The sequence below is a fragment of the Ciconia boyciana genome, chromosome 8 (assembly GCF_034638445.1).
Source record: "Ciconia boyciana chromosome 8, ASM3463844v1, whole genome shotgun sequence".
NCBI classification, from domain to species: Eukaryota; Metazoa; Chordata; class Aves; order Ciconiiformes; family Ciconiidae; genus Ciconia; species Ciconia boyciana.
The window spans coordinates 38,059,372-38,085,318 of NC_132941.1; the positions used below are offsets into that span (position 1 = coordinate 38,059,372).

General features: G+C 41.7%; 1 protein-coding gene across 2 annotated transcripts; it reads right to left on the reverse strand.

The window, feature by feature from the left end:
• Window positions 1-6,887: 6,887 nt before the first annotated feature.
• Window positions 6,888-19,316, reverse strand: PRXL2A (peroxiredoxin like 2A). Of its 2 annotated transcripts, none has more exons than XM_072871394.1 (6): window positions 19,166-19,316; window positions 12,797-12,976; window positions 12,338-12,429; window positions 8,691-8,831; window positions 7,489-7,653; window positions 6,888-7,352 (listed from the first exon to the last, which is right to left on the reverse strand). In XM_072871394.1, exons 2-6 carry the CDS (start codon window positions 12,972-12,974, stop codon window positions 7,254-7,256), a joined length of 675 nt encoding a protein of 224 aa, XP_072727495.1. In that variant the 5' UTR covers window positions 12,975-12,976; window positions 19,166-19,316; the 3' UTR covers window positions 6,888-7,253. The 2 variants fall into 2 exon arrangements, with proteins under 2 accessions (XP_072727495.1, XP_072727494.1); XM_072871393.1 differs by lacking the exon at window positions 19,166-19,316 and adding an exon at window positions 15,775-15,953.
• Between the last annotated feature and the right edge of the window lie 6,631 nt (window positions 19,317-25,947).

The following is a 25,947-nucleotide window of genomic DNA, read 5'->3' on the forward strand; positions in this document are numbered from 1 at the left end:
GGCGCGGAAGCCCCAGAGCCCCGCGAGGATCCCCGAGGCCGGGCGGAGGCTGTGAGCGCCAGCGGCCACCGCCCCGCCCCAGCGGCGGGAACGGCCGCCTCTCACGTTCCCACCGCTCCTTCCCCGCGGGCGACCCCCGCAGCCCCCTTCGCCGGCTCAGCTGGAGGAAGCCCGTGACCGCTCAGTAAGGCGCCCAGCTTTTTTATTTTCGGCTAGTTTTCTGGTCGAGATGGCCGTGTCCCCCGCCCTGCGGAAGAGGCTCAGAAAGCTGGCCTGCCCCGCGCCCCGCCCCCGAGCCGGGCTGAGGGAGCTCGGCTGTGGCCCGCGCGGCCGGCCCGTCCCCTCAACGGTGTTTCCTCCCCCCTCAGGGGCATTCGGAGCGAGAACCAGCATGCCAGGGACAGCGCTTTCAGGGTAATACTGAAGGCACAATCGAGCTTTACCTGGAAAGCCAGAAGGCGAAGGAAAAAAATAAAATGACCCCGAAGACTATTTTCAGTCTTCAGGCGTCACAGGGCTTTAAATTCTCTCTTTCAAGGTGCTGCGAAGATAGGTGGGAGAAGAAGGCGGGGCTGAGTCGTGGGTTTTAAACCCATGTGGTGAGCAAGTGATAGGTCACACCTGAGGTAGTCACCGCCTGGCAGGTGGGGAAATGCCCTCTTCCCTGTCTAGCTTAGCTCCTAACTGCCATGCACTGCTCTTGTTCCCTTCTTTTCCATGCCTTATGATCTCTTGACACAGGGAAACACTTCTCTCATCTTCATTCTCTTCCTCAACTATAGAGCAATACTATTTTCTTCAGTGCCTCACTAACTATGAAAACACATTTGTGTGCAGGAAGGCAAGGCTAAGGAAGGTAGTTCAACACCAGAGGCATTATTACAGGTTTTCTCATATTCTCTACAATTCTTTCAACCTGCTCCAGGGCTTGGACTTTGGAGACTTCCTTATTGCCCCTAGATGAGGAACAAGCACTGCTTACGAAGATGGCAGCAATCCCACCAAGTGCTGGCTAAAGGGTGAAAGGAACTGTTGAGCAATTATACAGGGTGAGCTTAGTGCTTCTCTTTGTGTGATAATTCTCCACTAGGTCAAGGCTGACAGCCAAAACCATGCTAGAATTAATATGGCATAAATGCACAGTTCCCCTCACCCACAGCCATCTGAAGTCAGAGAAGGCAGATAGACACCAGTGCATCACCCACCCACTGGTCGCATTATCAAGACTCCTTCTCATCCCCTACATGCAGTTGTTCAAAGAAATGTTAAAAACAAGGGGGGGGGGGAGGGGTGTTTGCGCCTTCAAAACTCTCGAATGCAAGAGATTGCCTTAGGCATGGGTATTGTGACTGCTGTCTTAAGCCAAAGGCAGGAAAGGCTCAACATTTCAAGGGCCGTAGCTACGCTCAGCTGCCTCCCTATCCTCCCAGACAGATACCATTTCAGGGTATCTGGGTCTGGGTCTGGAGAAAGGCTCCTCTAATTCTGCAGAGAGACCTAAAGATTCTTGCACGATAGCAGCTTCTCTATAGTCTCTTCTGTTTGCAGGCCTCCCTGAGCTTGCTCAAGGCTTCTTAGAAACCAAAGTAAAATTGAATTGACTGGTAAAGCTGAAAGAAGATGCTAGAAGAAGAATCACCTGAATTTTAGGGAGGATATAAGTGAGGAAGGGGAGCTAGGAAAGGTCATTGGATGAAAGGTCAGGTGGTAAAAAGAACTAGAAGAGATCCTTTCTCCATCTCAGAAGTACTTCAGTCATCTTACAGAGCACTGAGTCACATCTCCAGTAAAGTCCAGAGCCAAGGCAGAAAGCTCCAGTGCGGTGCTTCTGTAAGAGATGGGAAGATGAAGGGTGCAATAATAACTGCTAAGATTCAGCAAGGGAAATGGGAAATTTCAGGGAAACTCAGCAGCTTTAGGATGTAAGGACTGTGGAATTAGAAAGGGCATTTGTCAGTAAAATAAGGTTCTCTTGCAATTTAAAAGTCTTGTAAAATGGTTAGTGTTAGCAGTTCACAGAGCAGTTGAATTGACTGTATTCACTGTTAGCATGGAGATAGTTTGAACAACCTCTTTCTGTCCCATTTATTTGCCTTTGACATTATCTCTGTTCTGTGTGCTTCACTGTGTTGCCAAGAAAATTAGGGTAAAAATCTCATCCATCACAGAAACATTAACTAAGTGTTAGGACAAATTGGAAGACTTTTAAAAGACAGTCACTTCAGCAGTAAAAGGGTGTAATAGTACTGCAGGAATGAAAATGGAAAATCTGATTTGTTAGTGAACTTGTGCAGGCCAATGTTCATGTATGGTTTGTCAATGCTGTTTCCTCTGGCCACTACAAAACATTTCCTGAAATTAATGAATGATCCATTATAAGGAGTGGCTGGTGGGAAATTCTATTCACCAATTCCACTGTATCTGCTCAGCGTTATCATTATCAAACACAACTTTTCAGTGGAAGAAATTTCTATTTATGCAGGGAGTTTTCTGGAAATCAGAGTTAAAGTTGGAATTACCATGTGGTTTTGATAATTATGAGGTTAAGAGAGACAGAGGCGTGCAGGGAAAAAACCCACGGAAGCTACTGAAAGACTTTAAACAACTTCAAACACTAAGAAATCAGTAGCTGGACCTAAAAGAGAAAGTAGAAATATCTTAGGGAAAACCTTTATAACGTTTTCGAGATCAATTAGAAGAAGAATAAATTAGGATGTAACTATTCAGACAGCAAATAAAATTACAGTGGATTAGACTGAATCTGCGATTTATTAATCAATTCTCCACAGTATTTTCTCCATCTCCCCAGCTCCCTCTGCTGTTATCAAGTGGCTATTGCACCTGTCTACTCCGGCTCCAAAATCAGCCTCTGGCAGAAGTCTGTGGGATAAAGGAAGCCTCTCACACGCTGACAGTATCTAAAATTAATATTACTAAAACATAAGACATTAGTAAGGATTACAGTGAGTCTGTTAATAATTTATTCCCTCCACACTCATTTAGAAATACCTATATACCACAGACTGTATCATTCAACATAGTATATCCTTCAAGTTTCTTATTTTAAAAAGGAAAACGTCCACACAAGTAAAAAGATTGCAGGAGTAGATGTCTTTTCTAACAGCTTTCTTCTAGCCTAATCCGAATCTACAGTGGCCTGTTCCTGGCATCTTTGTTATGCAAATCTTTTACTGCAGAAAAAACTCAGATTTACTGCTGACCTTCATTTTGGCTGGGGTAGCAGTTACATCCAGCCGTTGAGAGAGAAAAAGAAATTTGCTCATTCTTTTCTTTCTACCAAAGTGCATCACAGGAAATGCATCAGAAAATGGCAGGGATCCCTGGGCATTCCCTTCTCTTTGTGGATATTTGCAGATGGCACCAACTGCAGGCAGTTTGACAGCCATGGGAATGGATAACCCACATGGGGAAACAAAAATGCAGAACAGGAAATAAACAGAAAACACCCTCTGAAGCAGACCATCTTTCTATGGCTTTAAAAGGGCACTGCAGATAGGAAACATAATCAGTATTTTTAAATGTTCAAGTAAAAAGAACCTTCCTATGTTACACCTACCCCATTGCCTTCACAGCATTTTCCTTCTTAAAATTTTATTAGCCCCGTATTTGTACCGAAAAAAATGAATGGGCTTACAAACAAGGGAAAGTTGATTGAAGATAAATTACTACAGGGGAGTTTTGTTTCTCAAGCCCAGAATAAACAAACTTTCAATTATTAGAGTTTCCAGTAACTAGCTGAGTGTTGAACTGTGATGTGATATTTGATGCACTGAGAAGTGCTTTAGATTTTGTGTACGTGTTAAAAGAAAAAAAAGTCAAAACATTAAATGAATATGAGGAACTGGGCCAGCAGAGGTAGCTGTTGGTACAACAAAATCAACAACTATGAAAAATTTTTTTTTCAATTAACATTCTATATTTAAAGAAGAAAACATTTTTTTAAACCAGATAGTCCGATGTTGCGATCTCCAGCACTGGAAATTCACTTAGAATTTATTTCTTCCTCCTTTACTATTTTGCTGTCATTTTTATTTCTTCAAGACTGCCCATTGCCAATTCCTGTTAACTGTTCCTAGCTCCTAGGCACCGCATATGTTCTGTCCTCTCCCTTTGTATTTTGTCAACATGGAGTTCAGAAAGGATGAGTCAACTCCAGATAATCCCAAGGTTGGCTTAAAAAAAAAATATCAGATTTATGAATAATAATTCTTCAGAACATTTTCAAATATCATCTGGACCTTTCGTGGCTCCAAATTTTGACTTGATCTCTGAAAGACAGGATTAGAAAACTTTGAAATGTGAGTAAGCTTATGTAACTTTCAAATGAGGAAGTAAACTGTCCTGCTAGCTATTTACGGGAACTACCACTGTTAACAGAAGGAAAACGTACTCTCCCAGACTTAGGTCTGACGTGGTTACCATACATATGCCTTTGCTGAAGCTGACAGAGCAGAGAACTTTCAGTCTCCATGAGTTTAATAAACACCCTCAAAAATGTCTTCATGGGTCTTTAAAAATGTTTCTACACTAAAGGAACATATCATCGTTGCAGCATTAGCGATTTGTATGTTTAACAGCCGTTATACTTCAGCTAAACATTCTAAATGCTGGACATGATGGCTTCCTGCTTCAGTTTCCAAGGTCACAAAACAGAGTCCCTTTGGGTGGGATAACAGCAGGGCTGCAAGCCCGTGGCATCCTTGTCATCATCTACGACTTTCTGCACTCTGACTGAAAGAACCGGGGGCCAGCTCTGTTAGAGTGGGTAGACTTCAATTGCACCTACACAAAATTGTAAGTAGGTGCTCTCCAGATTTAGCAGGTTCTAAAGGCACTTCACTTTATCTTAAATTTATTGGAATTTATCTGGCTTCCATCCCATTCTCCAAGGACTGTTTATGCCTTTCACATTTAATGTTTATGTGAAATGCATAAACAGCCCTTGGAACAAGGCCTGAAATCCAGGTCTAAGATCAGTACCTTCTTTGCCTGTCTCTTTGTGCAAGATCTGTCCTCTGCAAATGGCAAAGCTTTCCAGTTCCCACTGGAAAGAAAACAAAACTTAATAGGAGCTGTGATCCAGAATTCTCCTCCTATTCTAAGTAAGATCTTTGTTGTTAGTAGCATCTTGCAACTGTAAGAAACAGTAGTTCCCACGCATTTCTTTTAGCGTCTCTTTTGTGTTTCCTACCACTTGCACTCCAAAGTAACAACAGGCCTACTGCAGACAAGTGGCCACTTACACAATGCTTTGAACTTTGCAGGTTTGTAGAAGAAGAGTTTTAGGTGCCTTGTGTCAGGCAAGCACTCATGATACGGGTACTTCCTTTCAGTGCTAAAACCCAGGACAAAAAGCCCTCAAGCAGAGTTCTTTATTTCATGGAGCAAACTTAGCAGCTGTCTGGCTGCTCTGGATGCCATTCAGACGAGCCCAACTCCGGTCAGTCATTTTATGTCTTTGAGCACCCAACAGCTTTTTGACACCATCTTACGGGGCATACTTACCCAGGCAGCTCAGAATATGGACAGAGACAACACATGGTTCTCTGCACCTGTCCATCAATCCTAGGAGAGCCTTTATAAAGTCCGTATCATGCAGTCAATTTGCTGTAGACTTTACTGCTCTACTCTCCAAACTCCTGTTCCTTCCTCCATCCCCCAAAACAATCAAACACAAATTTCAGCTGATAGTAGCATACATGAGTCCAATTTCCATTTAGTTTTCAAATTAAACATCTTGGTGAACACATGAATCACTCAAAATCCTCACGGCTAGAGATATTTCAGGGAACTGTGAAGAACAGACTCTGAAGAGCACATAAATATTTTTAGTTAAAATGAGTTCTGCCTGGACATAAATGTATAAAAAAAAGAAAGTCAGGATTTAATCCATAATTATGCAATTTTAAAGCCTGCATAACTGATTTAACACAGACCAAGGCCAGGCCTCAGTATTTGTGAAGTTTCAGGTTTTGGCATTTAGGTTTCATACAGTCAGCATCATGTATGACCATTTTTTGCACACAGCTCAACAATACAGATGGATAGGCACTGGCACACAGAGCAAAAACAGGTATATTACCGAAGTTTCAGACATGCAAAGTATCCCTGCCCTCAGTACCAACAATACATGAAGGTTTAATCAATTTTAATGTCAGGAGAAAGCAGAATGACAGTTCAGACTGACCTGCTGCCAGGACAAAAGAATCCTTCCCTTTAATTCTTCTGCTAGCTTAGTATGTTCTAGCCCGCACATTTTTCCAAAGTTACCTATCCTTTTATATACAGCAGCTAATGAGGGATACGCAACACTTGATAATCCTCTCTAACTGCAATGTTAAAATTTTGTTTAGACATTGAAACATCAACACATTTGGAAAATTCATGCTGTCCTGTTCATACGTCAGTCTAGGTACGTGTATGTGGCTATGTACAATACTGGCTCTCATGGATCATATTGTGGAATGCTACATCTATTTTTAGGAACAGCCCAGCCATTCTACTGCAGAACTCAAGCCAGGATGGAAACTCTACCTAATGTGCTCTCTGATATTGTTTTCTTTTTTTTCTTAGAATCTTAAACACAAGAAGGAACTTGCCCTCATGCTACAAGTATCTTCTGAAGTGAACATTAGATGTCTCCAATCTTCCTTGCAGGGAATCACACACAGAGCTGGGAGATCTAGAGCCAGTAGTTAACTAACAAGAAGCCTACTGGGTAGACACAGTGGCATGTCTTGACTGCAGAATCTCAGAATAATCTAGACTGACAGGATTTAGTCTTCTGTGTTTACATGTTATTTCTTCTGTGTTTACATGTTAATGAAAAAGCAAAAAGCGAAGGCATTTCATTTACATAAAGTTTTATTATCCTTCAACCTCAGCTGTTACTCCATTACTCCAGCCTTTGCAGAGTTTTGCTCCCCTAGGTAGACAGGTTTTCAACCGACTGTCTCTGACTGAAAACATCTAGGCTAGGTCAGATTTTAGACCCAGCCTTTCATTAATACAGTCAGACACAAAAGAGCAGTTCAAATCCTGACCACCTGAAAGGCTGAAAAGCAACAATAAAAGATCCAGGAGGATTTTCATAATTTTCTATGTTTGAATAGATAATCTTTCCTCTGTGTTGATCACTAAATAGTTAAGAAGCAATTAAACCGCACATTCAAGAAACGGATGCATTCTACATTTCAAGCTGTGATCAGAAGCATGTGCAACTATTTTTCCGTTTATGAAGCTTGTGGTTTTATCTTCTCAGCAGCTTCAAGAACAGATGGAAGGCTGACTTTGTCTCCAAATTCTTTCTCACGATGCTCCAGTAAAACACCCTAATCAAAGACACAAGAGAGAAATGTATACACTAGTCTCCCCACGGGAGATCAACTGACCAGCAACTGAACATTCCAGAAAATAAACTTTTGGTCTCACAGGAGACAAAGAAGCCTCCTAGATGGCCTGCAGTACCTGTCTTCCTGCCCCAATCACATATACTCCTCCCAGGGTGAATCCTTCTCCTTCCAGGTTACCACTATACCCATTTTTCCAAGCACGGAAGAAATTTTGCCAGACTCCAAAGCGGAAGAAGCCTGACATCATCATTTTTCGTCTGCGTGGACCATAGAAGCCTTTCTGCAGGGAAACAGAAAATACCTCAGCAATCAAAGTGAAAAGGACTTTTCCTCCCAAATGAAATTCAAGAAACCAGCCAACCCTGTATCCAACAAAGGTCGCAACACACAAAAGCTAACCAGGAAGAGCTAAAAAGAAATTGCACCTGAACTAACCTCTTTAACGCACCGCCTGACCACTTACCTCCACCCAGCCAACTAGTGGTACTGCCACCACTCATGTAGATTTTAAGCTGATCCACAGGCATTTTAGCCCCATGTACATCTACATCCCTGTTGCTGACAACAAGGGTGCTTTGTGATAAATGTCTTTTTTCTTATTTTTGAAGTATGGCAATAAAAATGCTGGTAAAGAGATAACAGTGGTGCCAATTCCTGTAACTTTATCAGTCATCTGTTTTTTGGGGGGGGTTGGTTGTTTGGTTTTTTTTGTTGTTTTGGTTTTTTTTTTTAAATCAGCCTGATTCTTTCACACAGAGTAGGGAGGGAAAATAAAGGTATCTTCTAGTTGATTTTGAGTATTACATACTCTTATTCCTTCAGAAGCCAAATGATTTCTATATGTGTCTTCTGAGTTAAGGAGTAAGCAGGGCCGTGGTTTTGTACGACACGAGACTGGCAATACAGCATGTGCCACTGTACCGGGACAAGCCACATCACTGCTATTTGGCCTCTATATGATGGATTAATTATATCTGTCACCTTCAGACCTCTATTCACACATCATAAACATCAGCAAGTCACACAGCCAGTGGAAGAAAGGAATAAATATTAATAGGCCATATTGTTTACCTGTTAAAGGGGAGGGGAGGAATAATCCTGCAACAGCATGTTATCAGTGCATAGCTACAGAGCAGTTTGTAAGCTGAGCAGGATATATATATAGAAAAGCAAAGCTAATTAACTTCTTAAACTACAATGCTACTAAATCCTTTTTCATTCAGACCACATTCTAACTGTATTACTTATACAAGCTCTTCAAAGAGGATAATCATAAGCTTGTTTTTAAACAAAAGGAGAACACCGACTTCACTATACCTTTTCATCCAGAAAGATTTCTCCTTTGAAATAATGCTGAAAATCCTCCACTTCAGTCCCTATCTTCTCTTTCACAACAGCATAGAGAGGGACACCCAGCTTGGACAGCTGAGGTTTCAGAGAGGAGAGCTCAGAAGCCTCCTAAGAAAGGAGAAAAACCCAAACATTTCAGGCAGTAGATGGAGGTTGGAAAGCTTCTCCTTGAATTTCAAAAGCATCAGAAACATACATAAATTCTAGCTCGAGGCGCAAAACAGAAACAGATCTGTAAAGCAGACATTTAAGCTAGCTCTACTCCTAGGCAGGTCTTCATTAGATTTACTAAAATTTTCTTCATTAAGCACAGAGGAAGACTTTTTGAGCATTTACTGGATAAAATATTAAAATCCTGGAGAAAACATATTTTTAACTCAAAGCTGTAGATATACCTTGCCTGTGCTAGGGCTTGAACTTTTAAAGTGTTCACAGAACAATGAAAAGATAGTGCCTGCACATCACTTAACTGTCCCAGTGAAAATAAACAGGGAATTTCTTCATACACCTTCAGTATCCCAGAAGCAATACTGCTTTTTCTGGTATGTAAGAGCGTAAGGTGTCACCACTCATCTGCCGGGTTTTTTGTTCTGCTGACAGAATCTCAGCTCCCACAGTTTGTACAAAGGCCTCCAAGGTTTCCAACAGATCAGAGCGCACGCTGCAAATATGTTTCTTCTCATGTCCAATGGAGAAAGGTAATTTTTACCAGATAAAACTCCCACAAAGAACTCCACACTTTAAAAAATGGACACAGTTTACCTGAACACCCTCAGCCACCTAACCAAAATGCCTTAACTCAAAGGCTTGTGGGATATCTAGAATTTACTGAGTATCAAGTAGCAGACAGATAGGGGTGAACAGACAGGAGAAAAGACATTAGAGAAAGACATAAATAGGTGCAAGGTTAAGGGCAGCTTTGCAGTTCACTACTCTCTGTCTTTTTCAGAGGAAATGAAAAAGGATGAATCAGCATCACAAGCAAACACCAAGCAGTGAGTGTGAGAGTTAAAGGATCATAGATTATACTTGTTACATCTTTCCCTACTTTTCTGTTCTTAAAGATCTGGTAATTATTTTCTGTTGTCCCTCAACAAAATGCCTTATGATCTTCCTAAAAGGGGGGTTAATAGCAATTTTATCTGGGATTTTTAATATAGTTCAAAACTCTCATAATCAACAAAACAAAACAAACAAACAAATTGTATTGCAACCTAACATGTCTGAGAACTGATACTCCAGGCTAGTGCAGTGGGGTGCCCTGTAAGACCAGAAATCGCTGTCTCTGGAGAGACAGTGATACCATCAAACCTTGATTAGCCTTTTGGAGAAAGGGACTTCAGCAGTTTGATGGGGTTTATTTTGTGTCTCCTTGCTTGGCTTTTGGGAGGGGAAAGAGCAGGAATAATGTAAGAACATAGTTACGTTTTAAAATTCTCAAGAGATTAGACTTCAAGCAGCATCTTGGGACTAGACCCGACTTGTTTTTCTTTACTGCTATTTAAAAATGTACAATAAGAGAAAGCAAAGAAGTCTATTTTTTGTGGGCAAATTATAGCACGTAACAGCTGTACAGCCTTACCATGGAGCTATGACCATTTCATCTAGTCTGTGAAACTGTTTTCTTGGTTTTGTAAAAAGCAGACGAGCACACCCTAGCAGAATACTTCCTCTCTCCAGCAAGGCAGGGACAACCCAAAAGAACAATTCCCATTTCAGTTTGTCCCCCTGATAGTTCAACTATGGCTCTTCTGCTACTTTAGACTGCTTGAGTTGATATCCACAATATTTAGCAAGCAAGCCCATGACACTTTCACAATGACTGGAGCACTGAATCGCTACATGGCTGGATCCAGACCATGAGATGTGGAAGTGTAGTCCTGTTAAACACTGTCTATCTTAAGTAAGAAAAAAGGAATTTGATTATTTAAGATGCAGAAGATAAAGACAAAAGACTCCATATTTCTTAAGTGTACCAGCCTCAATTCTCAAGGATCCAAAGACATCATTCCAGTAGGCTTTGTGACATCCTTTGCAGTGGATAATGGAAGCATGTCCTCACCACTGCTATCAGGTCGGTGATCTATGATGTAGAATGGCCACTTTTCAACCCCCCCACTGTGTCCCGGGAAGTATATATTCCTTCTTAGTGCTGTCAACAAGGACAAAGTTCAACATCCTTTCCAAAGTGTAAGATAGTGGCAAGCAAGTGTATTTTGTCTCTTGCAGAAAAATAAAAACCTACTGCCTGCAGGTTAACGTATATGGCAAGTCACCTGTATTGAACCATTCCACCAGCTCAGAGTCAGTGACAGTGGGGAAAGAAGCAGCTTTCATACTATGGAGAAACATTAATGGTCACAAAAAAGGGCAACTGAACTGTTCCTAGGAGAAAGGCAAGAGTCAACTCACAAAAATGATTTGAGTATACAACAATCAAAAATAACTTCAGTTTAGACAATTTAAAAGCTTTTTCAAACACTTTCACAGTTAAAATACAAAACAATTCTTTGCCTTAATTAGCTGATCAGTAGTGTGACTGCCTCTGTTAAAAATTTGAACTTCTGAACCAAAAATAAGAATTAGAAAATTAAATTTCCCTCTCATTTTTTTCCTGAAAGAAAAAAAACCACAATTCTTTGAATTGGGCTCTTTATTTCTACTTAGGAAGTTAGCATTAAAAAAAAAAATCATTAATGAATTCCTGTCTGACTGTATGCGGAAGGCATAGAGTCAGGCATGTACGCATTCTCCTCCTGCCTGTGCTACACCTGTTCAGAGAGCAAAGTACTTTAATCTTTAACCTTCCATGAATTCTACACATATTTAAGCAGTTACTACTGATGGGAGCAGATCCCTTAATTAAGTGGTTGCAATATTAATTATTTCATGTTATAGAGTAGTGAGTAATGACATCATAGCTATTTGTCCCCATAGCTATGGGAAAAAATAATGGCCAAAGTGCAAGTTATGGCTGTTCCCAGGCACACGGTACATTCAAATCGTACTTTAAGTGTCTCCTCCCACCTCCACCCAAGGAGCCTAATGCCAACTTAAGGATGAAATTTAGTTTCCCAACCCACCTTGTTATGGAACAGTAAATCCTTGTCTTCAGACTCCTTACCTTCCTGCCTCACATTCAGCATCCAGAACAGCAAGGGACTCCCCTTTATCCATATCTCTTTTTTGCTGATGAGCTTTATCTGATGGCTTTCTGCCAGTCCTGTCTTGGGCTGCTTTTGAGCAGAGGCTACCTGGCTCACAGGGATTTATTCTGGACATATGGAATACAACTAGTTCATAAGACTCATTACCAGTTGGATTTTGTGTAATCTCCCTTTCTAATTACCATGGGCTAGGTCCCTGGCAGATGTAAAAATCATGTATCCATCGCCTTCAGAAGGAAAATGCTCAGGACCTAGACTATACAAACCAGCTGCAAAGAAAACGAAGTACGCTGTTAGCTGGCAACCAGTTTGGGCTAGGAAACAAGACCTTTCAGATACTTCAGATGTATTTGATGACTGTCCTACTCACCCCCTCCCTTTATGTAAAGGGAATCTATGCAAGTAGAGCTCAACTCTTCCTAATTAATCCCCAAGCCCAGCAAGTACCTCTCTGCACAAAAATCATCCAGGTCTTCGCACAGCCATGATCACTGCACCATTCTTCTTCCATAGTTCACCTGCTTTGAATGCTCTTTGTTCTGTTTATATAGGAGAAACAGCATCAATAGTAATAGCAGCCATTCTTGTTCATAATGATTAATGCTTTAAGGACCAACACAAAGCATTCCAGAGAATTCCACATTCAAATACAGTTCTATCAGAAGAAAATTCTATATGCATAACAGGGTATTATTGCTTTATTGATTTTTTGAAGTGTGTCATGTTTCATCCAGAAATTCAGTTCTGGTTGCTTTTCCTTCACCAGAATTAACTGCTATCAAGAACACCCAACTACGTGTTATAACTAGGAAAGACTAAGAAAAACTCTTCCAACCCTGCCCTTACAAAGACTCTTATAAAAGCCCAATTATCAAAGAATGTGGGCTGAAACATCCAGAATCTTACCTGACCCCAAAGTTTTTAGCTCTATCTCCTCTAAAAACTCCAACGTAGCCTTTTGTGGCTTGGACAAAAATAAGTCAGTGTTAGCAAGGACGATCCCTGTCACAGCTGCACCAATGGCTCCAAGACCAACAGACCACACACCCATGGTGAAGATCCCGAAGTCAGGCAGGAAGGACATTTCTGGAAAGAGAAAGAAGAAAGCAGCTCTAACACTGGACATTGATGATGCCAGACAAGGAGAAACTGAATTAAAACAGCAACTAAAAGCTCACACGGATATTTTTGGTTTGACTGGAGATTATCTGTATATTTATTAACGTACTGAACTGGGTTTTAGAAGATCTAGATTGCATTCCAGTTCTGCACCTAACCCACATCAAAACTATTAACAAGATATTCTTACCTTTTCCTACTGCTGGACCAACAAAAACATTCATGATTAAAGTGCTCAGATGCAATGGGGAGAAAGATGATTAAAGTATACGTGTGTAATAAAGAGTCTCTAACAAGATGACCTCTATGCTAGCCAGAAACTTAAATTATTACAGTAAGACAGTGGTTTCTTTCAAAAAAGAAGCATTTGTGGATTAAATGGGTTTTTCCCCCCACTAATCTATATTAAGCAGTGAATTTTACAAATATACCACAGAAGACTTTAAAAAAAGAAAAAAAAAAATCTATATCTGGTTCACCATAACTGGTAACCTTTCCTGTTCCTTACAGTTCCACACTAGAACCAAAGCAGCTGCCAAGCCAAAATTAGAGCTTATCAGTCATGCCTGCAGACAGAAATATGTAGACTTGCAACCATTTTATTAGACACAGCAATCCAACATTACAAACATGCCCTGGACAGCACCTTCTATATGCTAACCAATTTCCACTCTTGCTAAAGCAGAAATGACATCAGGAACAAACAACTTAAACTCACATCCATCAGTTAGTACTGATAACATTGAAATGGAAGCCATTACATAAGCTTGCTCAAGTCTTAAAGTACAACATTGCTTGTTGTTACTGGTGACTCTAGTTCGGTAGTAATTTTATTTGACCACCATCCATTCACAAACCCCACCACAGCCCAATCCTGACCCTCGCATGTTTCACAAGCCTTGAAAGGGCTGACAGCCACCTTCCAGTGAGGCAGTATCAGTTATGAGGACGCAGGAAAGCACACTTAGCCCTGCCTCACGGACAAAATTCAAGATCCAGCTCTGAGCAATAACTGGTACAAGAGTCACTGGAGTTTTGGCAGTATAAGAAGTCACTGTACACTTACATCACAACAGTTATGTGTTACAAAGGGCTGTAGATTTGCAGTCACCCAACTTTAGTATTACACAATACAGAGAATCAAATTTTTTCCAGAGCCATCTGCAAAACCCTGATAGACTGTTTTGGTAAATACTGCCGTCTGTATATACTTTTGTATGGGAGAGGGTTTTTTCCTCATAAATATAGGAAAATATTACTGTTTTGAACTGTGACTGGCAATAAACCGGAGACACACATAATCTTTACCCCCACAGCTAGCTGTTCCCAGAATTCAGAAAGTAAGAACTAGGAATATCTCCTCGCTTTTGTGTCAGAGCCATGGTGCCCAGAATTTTCTGGGAGAAAATCCCCTTCCATCCTTAAAACTAGCTCCAGAATACTACTGACAAACAAATACAACTAACTGCCTACCTGCAGAAATAGCTAGAAAAAATTCTGAAAAAAAGATCACTTTGTTCTTTTAACAGCATACTTGGTTCCAAGGAACACAGTATCACAGTATCTAAAAACATGAATAATCCATGGTCCCAAGCAGGAAACAAGGCCAGTTTACACAAACATAACACAGATAAGAGAACAGATTCTACACCATTTCACCACTTATTTCTAACCAAGGGAAACCTTCCTTGACCATTATCTGTTTTCTCTGCATACTTTTTTCAAACAGAAAGTGATACTGTAATGGCAATTTTTTGATATCTGCTTCTGACTCATATCAGAGACCATCCTGACCCCAGCCTTTGGAATGACCAAAATGTAACTCAAAATGTCTTGCTGTAATGCAGCAATATCCTTGTGTTAAGACTTAAAATCTCTGTGGCATACCCAAAAGGCTATAGCCATGCTCCCTCCTAGCGTTTGATTATCCAACTATTCTTTGGACTTGAATCTTGTCTGGTCAAGAACTGTTTTTCTCTTAATTCTTAGTTACAAGAGGAGAGGGGGGGTAAAAACCAAGTATTAACCCCTTGTGCATGTCATTTGTGTACAAAAATGTTGCCAAATTTGTGGCAACTGATTAATCAGTAGTTCTCACATACTAATAAAAATAAAAAGCTATTTTTTTTAATTGTTAGCATTATCAGCATCGCTAAAAGCCAGCTTCCACTCAGTTGTAGTTGATAGAGAGGAGATCATTAAGCTTAGTCAATACATCTCTTAAGTTTAATTGGACTCTTTGGTCTCCACTCAGTGACAAAAAAACCCTGTTCAAATATGTGAAACTTCTGCTATTTAAATAAATAGGGGAATGGAAGAAGCAGCTCTACATGGCGATACTGGAATTTCTCCCCTGCTAAGCAAACGCCATAGTGAGCCACTTTGAAAAACACATATGGGAAACAGCAGCCAGGATTATTAAAACATTTCCTAACAAGACAGGCTGAGCCCTGACACATCTATGTCATTGAACCCCAAGTGAAGAGACTAAGTGGAAAACAGCTGAGCATTTGCAATTAGCACTTCATTTCTGTTTAGCTGCTGTTTATTAAGGAAATCTGAAGCTCAAAATAACTTCACAACCCTCCACCCCACCTTAAAATACAAACGCTACTTCCTTGTGATCAAACTCTATGAGTTTTTAAACACCAAATGCCAATCCACAATAAGAAGATACAACAAAGCATCCCGTAAGCCATAATCCACGAGGAGAAGACACAACACAGCATCCCGTAAGCCTTTAACATTTAGGTGCACGTACTCACCGGAACCCATGCAGCCTGCAAGAGCATCAGCCACCACCAGCTCCCCCTGAATGCGAGCGCAGGCGGGAGAGAAGACAAACTGCGCTTCCACGGGTGGCAAGTGGGCAGGACTAGGCAGGAGTCCAGCTCTGGAGCCTTTGCCTTGCGGCCAGGACCTGGCTCTCAGCGTCTTTGAGCAATCTGTGCCACAGTCACCCTGTGGTGGTTACGAAAGAACAGCTGTCCAATCCACAGCAAGATTGTCTTAAAGGTATCTTAATAATTCAACTTTTTTTTTTTTTCAACTGAACACATGGTTACCCTCTTTATTGGGTGGGTGGGTACAGGGAACGGGAATTACAGAAAGCTTTTCTGAAGCTGGGAACACAGCACTAAACTTTCAGATCTGCATGCTAAACTGCTTTTCTGTAGAACTGTGCATTTTTACAAGTAGTATTTCTCCCTATGTTTCAGCCTATTCTACTTCTAACCCCCCCCCCGCCCCCAGACACTGCACGCCAACAATACAAACAACCCTGGAAACAATTAAAAAGCCATCACAATGCACAATGTTAGAAAAAAGCTTCAATATAGAGGCTGTACTGGTGAATTAACCCAGTGTTTCTATGCTAGGCTACCGGCTTTAGTGGCAGCATCCCTTCACTAAAGAGCATCATTTTCTCTGGAACTATCAGATCTGCAAGCTCTCAACTCTGCTAAAACCTCCAAAAGGGAATGAGCACTTCTCTTTACAGACAGCAGAGGCCAAAGGAAAAAGGAAAAACATCTTTTTGTGTCTTTTTGTGGAGACCACAGGAGATCTCCAAGATAACAGTGAGTTATTTTATGGTCTGTCAGTACTCAGCTACCCAGAATTTAAACAAGCTTAGTCTTAATTCTGTCCTAAGTGCCAGCTGATGGTCTTCACTTTGTGTCAAGAAGACCAGTTAAAACATGGTTTACTAGATGTCTCATTTCCCTTCCACCCACAACTGGAGAAAAAAATTCTCATTAAGAGGATCGCTATCCTTAAACATTTATTTTAGCAGTGTAAACAGGACCCATTGCAGCTGTGTAAAAAAAAAAACCTGGAAAGTCTGTGTTTTCAAGTTGTCAATAAAACTCAGGGTAGCACACAGATTTACTTACATACTTTTCCTAAGACGACAGCTGAGCAAAAGTGGAAGCACTCACTGGGCACTCTCACAAACTGGACTGCACTAGCACATATACCCTAGTCTAAAATGGCTTTGACCATTGCTTATTCTTCCCTTCTCTCCCACTCCCAACTTACCCAAGACATTCCATATCAAGCCTAAAAATCTTTCGGAGCTTTGTCACAACTTGCTTATCCCAAACATAAGTTGAGCTGATTATTTTTTATGAGACATTCCCCCCAGAAATGAGTCATATGACTACAAATATCTTTGTAATCTAACTCCTATAAAGAAAATTTACACTTCACAATAACCTGGTAACATGATCATCAAGATTTCATGAGCTTTTAAATACCATTAAGGATTACAAAATACAGCATTCTGACCAATCTTCAAAAGTAGCCCTGCGTTAAGTGGGGATTTGACTGGAAAAACTTCAGAGGTCCCTTCCAACCTAAATTGTCCTCTAAATGCCAAAAACAATGCACAAAGAAGCCTCCTAACATTTCTGATGGCATGAATGTAAGTAATTTTCACAACACAAGGGATTTGTTCTTTTCGCCATTGTCAAGATCCTGTAACAAACCATTCCTTGTGTCAAGAGTAAGAGTCATCTTTTTAGGTTTCTTCCCAGTCTGCGCATGTTTCATTCCTGAATTCAGTACACCACTGCGCTTGGCTCTAGCTGAAGAGAAAGTTGCTGTGTCAAGCAAGCAAACCAGACTCCTTACTTTGAAAGGAAGTTAGTTGTTAGACCAAATAATCTCCCCCATTCTGAGAATGTTTTAAAGAAACCCAACATCTCAACAACCCTTTTCTTTTGAGCAAGGGAGACCAAAGAGCTCTGGCACAACACTTTGGAAATCTTCCAACTCTCTAGGTGTATTCAGAGGGAACAGGCAGCTAGGTAGCGTGCATGGGAAAATTCAAATCTCTGCTCAATCAGCAAAATGGAGATACCGCAGAAGACGGGAGGAAGTACTGGAGCACAGAACTGCAAAAAGTACTTATGTGAAGATACTACAGGCTAAACTCACTGCTGGGTCTGCTGGGGATCCACAGCAGGAAAGCTGCGCGCTGTGCCAGTCTGCAGAGGTGGGGGAAGAAGGGGAATACCAACAGACCCACTAATAATGCAAATCAGTGCTCACCAAACACACAGCGACCCACTAGGCAGCAAGTGGTCCCTCCTGTTCCAACCCAGCCATAACTCGTGCAGATTCAAGCTTAAATTAAGAATTATTTTTCCACCTTGTCGGATTCTTAGGCCTTGCTTGTATTCTAACTTTCACATTCCTCACATTACACAATTCCTAAGAGCAAAATTATTTGTTACTAAAACCAAAAATACAAGATAATCAATATATGCTTCCTCTCCAACCCGCAGGGCAGGGGTGGCTCTATGCATAAATTGGGCTGTAATACATTAGTCTCAGTAGATACACCCAACTGAGAACAATTTCCCCACAACGTAGTTTACCCTTTCTGTTGTCTGCTACGATGGGGAAATTGTCCCCGTGGCTCTAGAAGAGAAGGCTGGGAGGACCCTGCACTGCTACTTCAGGCAGCCTGAAGGTGGATGCAGTGGACTTCTTGAGTAACGCGACTGCACCCGAGACCAAACCAATGCATTAGGAATGTCACCAGAAACGAAGCACGGTGTCTCTTTGTCTTTCACTGATCTTGCTGGGCCTGCTTACACCCAGGCTAAGTGACATAAGAGAGCAGGGATCGATCAGAATATTAAATCGCAAGGACAGACTTAAGCAGAATTTCAGACCTCAAAACGTCGGGGGAAGCAGTGGAGCGCCGATGGCGGGAGCAGCAGGTCGAGGGCCATCACGGCCGTTCAGCGGCGGGCGGGAGGGGACCTCACCCCGCAGCGCCCCTCACACCTGTCCTGCGCTGCCCGCGCCCGTACCACTGCCCGCAGACACCCCAGCCCCGCACTTCTCAAAACTCAGTCATCGCTGCGCGCCTCCTCCCCGCTGCATGAGCAGGGCCAGCCCCCGCCGGCACGCACTGCGGCCGGGACACGGGCGGCGAGCGGGGAGGGGGAGAAGACCGGCCGCCCGGCAGGCCGGGCCGGGGCGGCAGGCCGGCGGGGAGGCGGCGCAGGCCCGGCGGCGCTGCGGGGACGGCCCGGCCCGGCCCGCTCCCCCCCCCGCCGCGCCGCGGCCAGTGCAGCGGCGGTTCCCGCGCCCCTCCCCGCCGGGCGCCCCCCACCGCCGCCCCGCGCCCGCACTCGCACTCACGCTGCCGCGCCGCTGCCGCGCCCGCCGCCGCTCCCGGCCCCGCGGCCGCCGCAGGGCACGTGCGTGCGGGCGGCGCGCAGGCGCCGCCCCCGCTGGCCTCCGCGCAGGCACCGCGCCCCGCCGCGCAGCGGGGATCGGCGGCGCCTTGCCGGGGCCGGCAGCGGCGGCTGCCCTGCGGAGCCGCGTCCCGGGGCTCTGCGCCGTGCGCCGCACGGGGTCCAGCAGAGCTGCGCGCCGAGGGGGATCACCCACGCCATTGGGGACGCGAATGAATAAAAACCTCCCGTTCCCTCCCGGGACCCGTGTTCCCCTCGCTAGGATTTTTTTAGCTTCTGGCTAAGCAAAGCAAGAAACGAAACGTACGGTAAGATCCTGTGCTTAAATATATTTAAGGCAGAAAAAACATAATGATTGAAGTTCGAGAACGTAGTGAGCTTGTCATTCAACTAGTCTCATTAATGGGGCACTTAAAATGCTTACATATATATTACGTTCAAGAACGTACTTGCTCAGATAAGCCAGCCAATAACATGTCACAACATCATTTAATGAACGCGCTCTTGAGTTGCTTGTGGTCATTAGGCACCACTCCAGCCAGAAGCTCAGAGGACTCGTCTTTGCTACCTTGGGACCATTTCCTGAGGTCTCCTGTTCACCTGGCACTTAGAATACCAAAAACCAAACAAAAAAAGGTAGCAGCAATGACAGCACAGTCTGTCGGTAACACAAGCAGCAGCTCAGGAGAATGGACATAATCTCTTTGATGGTACTGGAGAGTCTGCATTCTAAATGACCAAGAGCCACTGGTTTTCAGCATGTCCCAAACTTAACTAGACCGATTGGCTTTTTCTTATTGCTCTCTTAACTAGGAGTCACCAGCCACTCTGGTTAGACCTGCTCAGTTTACCCCTTATTTGCAATTTCTGTTTATCTTTAGTGCAGAGCTTGTTTTTTTGAGGAATCTCACCACAAAACAAGGCCTCTGCTAACTGGAAGCAACAACAGCATCGCAGTTCTGATCTAGCACAGATCCAACTGGAGGCAACATGCCACGCGTGCTGGGATGCACCAGAAATCGTCACCTGGAAGCCTGACTGAGCACCCCCACAGACCCCTTTGAGCAGAAGACCACACCGCTTCCCAGAGGCTGGCTGCTCCCTGAGCACGCCGCCCTGCTCCCACAGCAGAGCACAGCGGCCTTGCACTGCTGGACAGCAGCGCGAAACAGCGGTTTTGCAAGACCGAGTCCCTTTGCGTCGTCCTGCTTAGTACATGTCAGAATGGGACGGTCTTAGGCAGTTGCACGGAAAAGATTTTGGGTCTTTTTGCCCAAAATTGTGGTAGCTGTGCTTTTATTTATACACATGCTTTTAGAAATCAGATGGATTATAAAAAGCACTAAAGTCACTCAAACTTACCAGCAATTAAAAAATAACCTAAGGAAACTTCATGGCAGAAACAGCATTACCAGACTACCTGAAAGAACTGGGGAATCTGGGAGGACTGTAGGGTTTAGGGCTGCTTTTTTTTCTTGGAAATATATGAAACCAAATAATATCTCTACTTTTTCTCTTTAACCAGTGTGGGAAGGTTCTCTGTCAACACCAAACATAATTTGCTGAAGTGGCTTTCTCACTGTTTCTGAAATGCAATCAGCATTAGAATATATGTATCTTTGACACTGTGACACAGCAACCTTCGGAAAAACATTATGACAAAAAATGATTGACAAATTCGGTTAGCCATCATCATATAATTAAAACCCTAATTTCTGCAAGCTGTCAACATTCCTTTCTTCTGAATTTTATCATGGTTGTGGCTCCAGCTGTCAACATTTGGCAATAGTAGAATTGCAGCTCCATTATTTTTGTTGCCATGGCAACTTTTTTCTTAATGATACTTCTGAATGTTACACCTCTAACAATCTGGCAGCTGGCCTTCACAATTCAAAGGTAGCCAGTATTCCTGAGGGGGAAAAAAAAACACCTATCACAAGATGAAAACATCTTTTTATTTATTCTTTGCTCTGAGTAGGAGTCCATGACAAGGCATCAGGCAAGAACAATAAGCAGTTAATCACAGAAGTGACACTGGCTTCATTTGTCCCTATCATAAAACAGAAAAATGCAGAAAAATCTGAGCCCACACATCTAGATTCCATCCAAGAACATCTTCCTGCTTTACAAAGCAGTGAACTCCAACTCCCTTCAATACATGTACACTTCTAGTAAATGCAGAACTTAAAGAAAAACAGTGTCATGAAAATGCTGGAATCTAACCTTCTCTGCCTATGTCTCCAGAAAGGCTTGCTTTCCATGAAAAGCTAATGTGTTGCGTAAGCAGAGTTGCAGCAACTACTTTGTCCTTATCAGACTTCCTTATTTGCCTTCCTACCTTTGCCTTCATTGCTTTAGAAAGGCAGTGAGATTTTGGCAGGAAAGCTGAATGGGAATTTGACTACTTTGGCTTTCTGTTTTTCCCTCTTGATAAACTCATATTATGAGTGATCTCTAATAGTTCAGCTTTTCCATATACCTATTAAGATGTTACTCACATATTTTTCCTGTTAAAGAGAATAAACAAGTCCCTAACACACACAAAAAACATTTCACAGAGCAACAGGCACCAACATTTAATCTTCTAGTTCTCAGGTTTTGAATAGTGCTCTTAAAAAGCACACTGAGCCCTTTTCTTCCTGCTTTCATAGTTCAGTTTTATAGCGGTTAAACTGAAGAGTATCATTCTGCAAACTGCTTGAATATCAGTTAATTAAATTTCCCTAGCATGCCTGTGCATAAGTCACCCAGCATGCACCGCATCAGTATCTATGTTAAAACATGATCTAGCATTACAAAACTTTCAATTCACATACAGAATGACAAAGCTGTGTGTTATTTCAGAAGTTAATTATTTCTATGTCTTGTTGGATCATGCTTCTACAGATCAGCTTTAGACCAAGGGCGTTGTTAGACAAAGGGCTTATATTAAACAAACTGTCTTTTCTATCAGGAAACAGGAGATCTTAAAAGCAACAAGGAAACAGACAGTGGTGGGCTAAGGCAGAATCTAGCCCCCATGTCTGTAGAAGGATTTCCAGACTAATTAAGTTTTTATATATTGAGCCAATAAGATTGGATGCAGATATACAAAAATACAGCTTGAACTTTTCACCCATGTGCTTCTAAAGGCATATCCACACAGATGCAGACTGACATAGGCTTCAGCTAGACCAGGCAAAAGCCACCTCTTGTTTGGAGGCTGTATGGTGATATGTAATCATGTGGTGGTGTTTTCAACCTAATCCTGATTCCCAGGAAATAAAAGCACCGGTCTGTCTACAGACAGTCCGGACACAGGATCTTAGATTTATCTAAGTAAGATCAGGGTGCTGTAACCACTGAAGAAACCAAAGGACCTAGAGGTCTTTTGAAATCAGTTTCATACACATGAGCAGTTCACAGTGGAACACCAAGAAGAGATGGGTGCAACACCCTCCATCTGGACAAGAGCAGGAAGAAGGAATTAGTAAGTCTTTTTAACTGGTATACAGATGCTTATACAAATCTCTTTTGGCAATGGCCTAATAAACACTGAATCACAGAAAAGCCAACCATTTATGACAATGCAATAGATAACCAAAGCCTTTGGAAAGAGCAGATGAGGTCATTAGTCCTTCTGTTTGTCCTTCAGTCTTTAGTATCTTTACATCAGGTAACTGTAATTGAAGCAAAATTGAATCTCCACGGCCTATAGTTTTTCTTTGTCCCATTTACTGCAGTGCTATATACTCTGTTCCAATTTTTTAGTTTTTCTCATGCTAGGTAGGACACCGAGGCCTAGTAAAGAGATTTATTTTTAATGACTATTCAAGCCACTGGAATAGTGATCAAGCAGCTTCAGGCTCTATAAGCTAAAACAGGCTCTTGAACACCCCAAAATACCCATATTGATAGCACCGAAAAGGCAGTAAGTGCACTTCTGCAAGATCAGGACATCAGAGGAAAAGTCATTCTGCAGCGGTCCTGGTTAACAACCCACAACTACTACATAGTTTCTATTGAAATCCAGGCACCCAACATGTTTCTAGGCTATTTCTCTTTCAAGTTGTTGGGGCAAAACTGACATGTTTAATTCCTTACTATAGACTTCAATAGCAGTTATGCCTCTTGCAATCTATACAAGTCATCAGTAAGGACAAGGCTGCTTGTGTTACTAATACAACTAAATAAAGTGTCCTACATTAAGACAGCTAGCTTCTATACTCAGTCAAATAACATATCTCACCAAGCTGGTTGTATGTAGTTAGAAAAACTGGTGCAAATATTTTTATATATGTAAAACTTGGAGGTGACCAATTTAACCAAAATAACTTGTTGGTTTACTGGTTGATTTAGCTGTTACTCAGAACTATTTGTTCAAGCACTAAGGAAGAGAACTGGGCTTTCTCTAACAAATTTATGCTTCTCCAGTAGTAGATGAGCTGCTCTTAATATTTAAAATATGAGAGAAAAATTCCATGACCTCTTCTGCTAAAAGAACATCTGTGTTAGAAAAACAAAATAACTCTGCTATTAAAAGTGTTGATGCCAATCTGGGTCATTTTGACAGAACTTGGCTAGGAATTATAATACACATGCCAGCAAATCTCAGTTGCAACTTCTGGTGGTATGGTGGTAATGAGTAGTTGGGCCCTGTAAACTTCTAATGTAGCAGAGCTACAGCCACACTAACCATAGCCTTAGAGTTAAGCTCTTAATCCTCTTACTAAACTATTTGTCCGTCTGTGCAACTTTCTTCTCCTAGAGCAAAATACAAATGTTTTACTATCACACTTAGTTTCAACACTGCATATCTGTACTTTCTGTTAGCATTTATTTGTGGTCTTTATACAACACATCAACCTAGGAAGGGCCACAAACTACATATTTCGTATTTTCAGTGTATGGTTTCCATTTAATTCTTTGTGAACTTTTTTTAAGGGATTGTGCTCATCTCTGGGGATACGGACTGTGTCCATGTTGACATCTACAATCTTTACTACTTAACTTTCATCACAACTTGAAAGAAAAGCAATATAGCAAAGCACCCAACGCACAGTCACCAAGTATCTGAAATGAATGACTAAATGATGACTTCAGTTATCATGCAGATAAACTCAACAGAAAGACATTCTACTAAGCAACATACATTTCAAGTCCACAGCATCACTTCTGCAAGTTCAATTTCCTGAAACATACATGTTTATGTGCCTTTAATGGGAATGCAAAGGACTTCCTGTAACATTTCCAGCAGAATACATCATTAACTCATGATCAGTCTTTCTTCCTAGAACCAAGTTATATTCTGCATCACTTTTTGGTGATACTAGTTTAGTCACCAAGCCAGAACCAGAAGTTCACAAAAATATCATACAGATTTTGCCTGAATATTTTGTTTGACAAAGCTTGTCAAAGATAGTAATTGGTTTAAGGAATATAGTTAATTTTCTTTTCTCCAAGTAAAAAACAAAACAAAACCAATATTGCTGCCTTTTAGTAATGTGTTTAAATGTATTTGCTTTCAAGCATTTCTCCCCACACCCATTTTGCTCACATCCACTGTCATTTTTGCCACTGCATAAATTGTGAAACAAACTTAAGAGTAATACATACTTAAAATTACTGTGTAGGGGGTAAAACTCAAGTACTCTGTAGATACACCATTCTGTTTAATTTAAAACAAGCATAGTTTTAATGCACTTTATTTCCTGCTCTTGATTTAACTAAAGCTATATTTGGGTGATAAGCTGTTGACAGTGGGACAGAATAATCAGTGGTATGAAATAGGACACTGATGATGTTGAAGACTTTCAAGGTCACCATTTGCTATGCTGCACCACCAAAACAGCATTTTTAAATCAGGGATTGTTCATGTATCTTGCAGGTTAGGCTTAACTCAGACTTTTGGGAGGGAAGGGAAGTTGCTTAGACAGGTAAAAGGGGGAATGGTAAGGCTAATGGCATTTCAAGCCACAACGCTTCAGGAAATGATCTGTGTCATTCCCCATTCCTGTGGTTTTACTATTATGATCCAAGAATATTCACAGAAAACAAAGTTAGCCTCCTGAGATGATTTGGCAAGTGCTTTTCTGCTTATGCCAGCTATTGTTCTAATAACAGACAACCTGCACGGGCTCTAGCTAGCTAAAGTTGAAAAAACACTAGGGAAGAGCAGAGTTAGTGAAATCTCTATTAAATTACAGCTTTTCATGTGTAGTAAGAGATAGATTATAGGCCTAAAGGATTTATGGGATATGAATGAAAGTTACTTCGTCTAGGAGAAGACAGGTGAAAAAAGAGATGACTAAAGATCTACCAAGCCAGATGAGCAATACCCTAAATGCTAAATAGGGAGGCCAGTGAAACCCAGAAAGAATTCTGAATTGTAGCCATTAGACTTGTATGGAAGCCATTAGAGTTGTGTTTTTATTGAATCAGGGGAAGCCCTAGGTAAGCATATTAAAGATGAGTCAGAGGAGTGGCTCTGAATTGAAGCAATTTTTAAATGAGAGATGCCAAAGAAAACCGTATCAAATACCACAGGCTGAACTTTGGATGAAATACAGAATAAATAGGAAGAATTTTGTTTCCACTTAGAGTAAGCCTGAATACCATCTTAATTCCAATTAGTCCATTTTTTCCAATTTCTTTTAACTATTGCTATCAAACTATTCAGCTTAAGAACCACAAAACATCACAGATCTAAATAACTGCTTAAACAGCTCCCATGCAGTTAATTTGGTA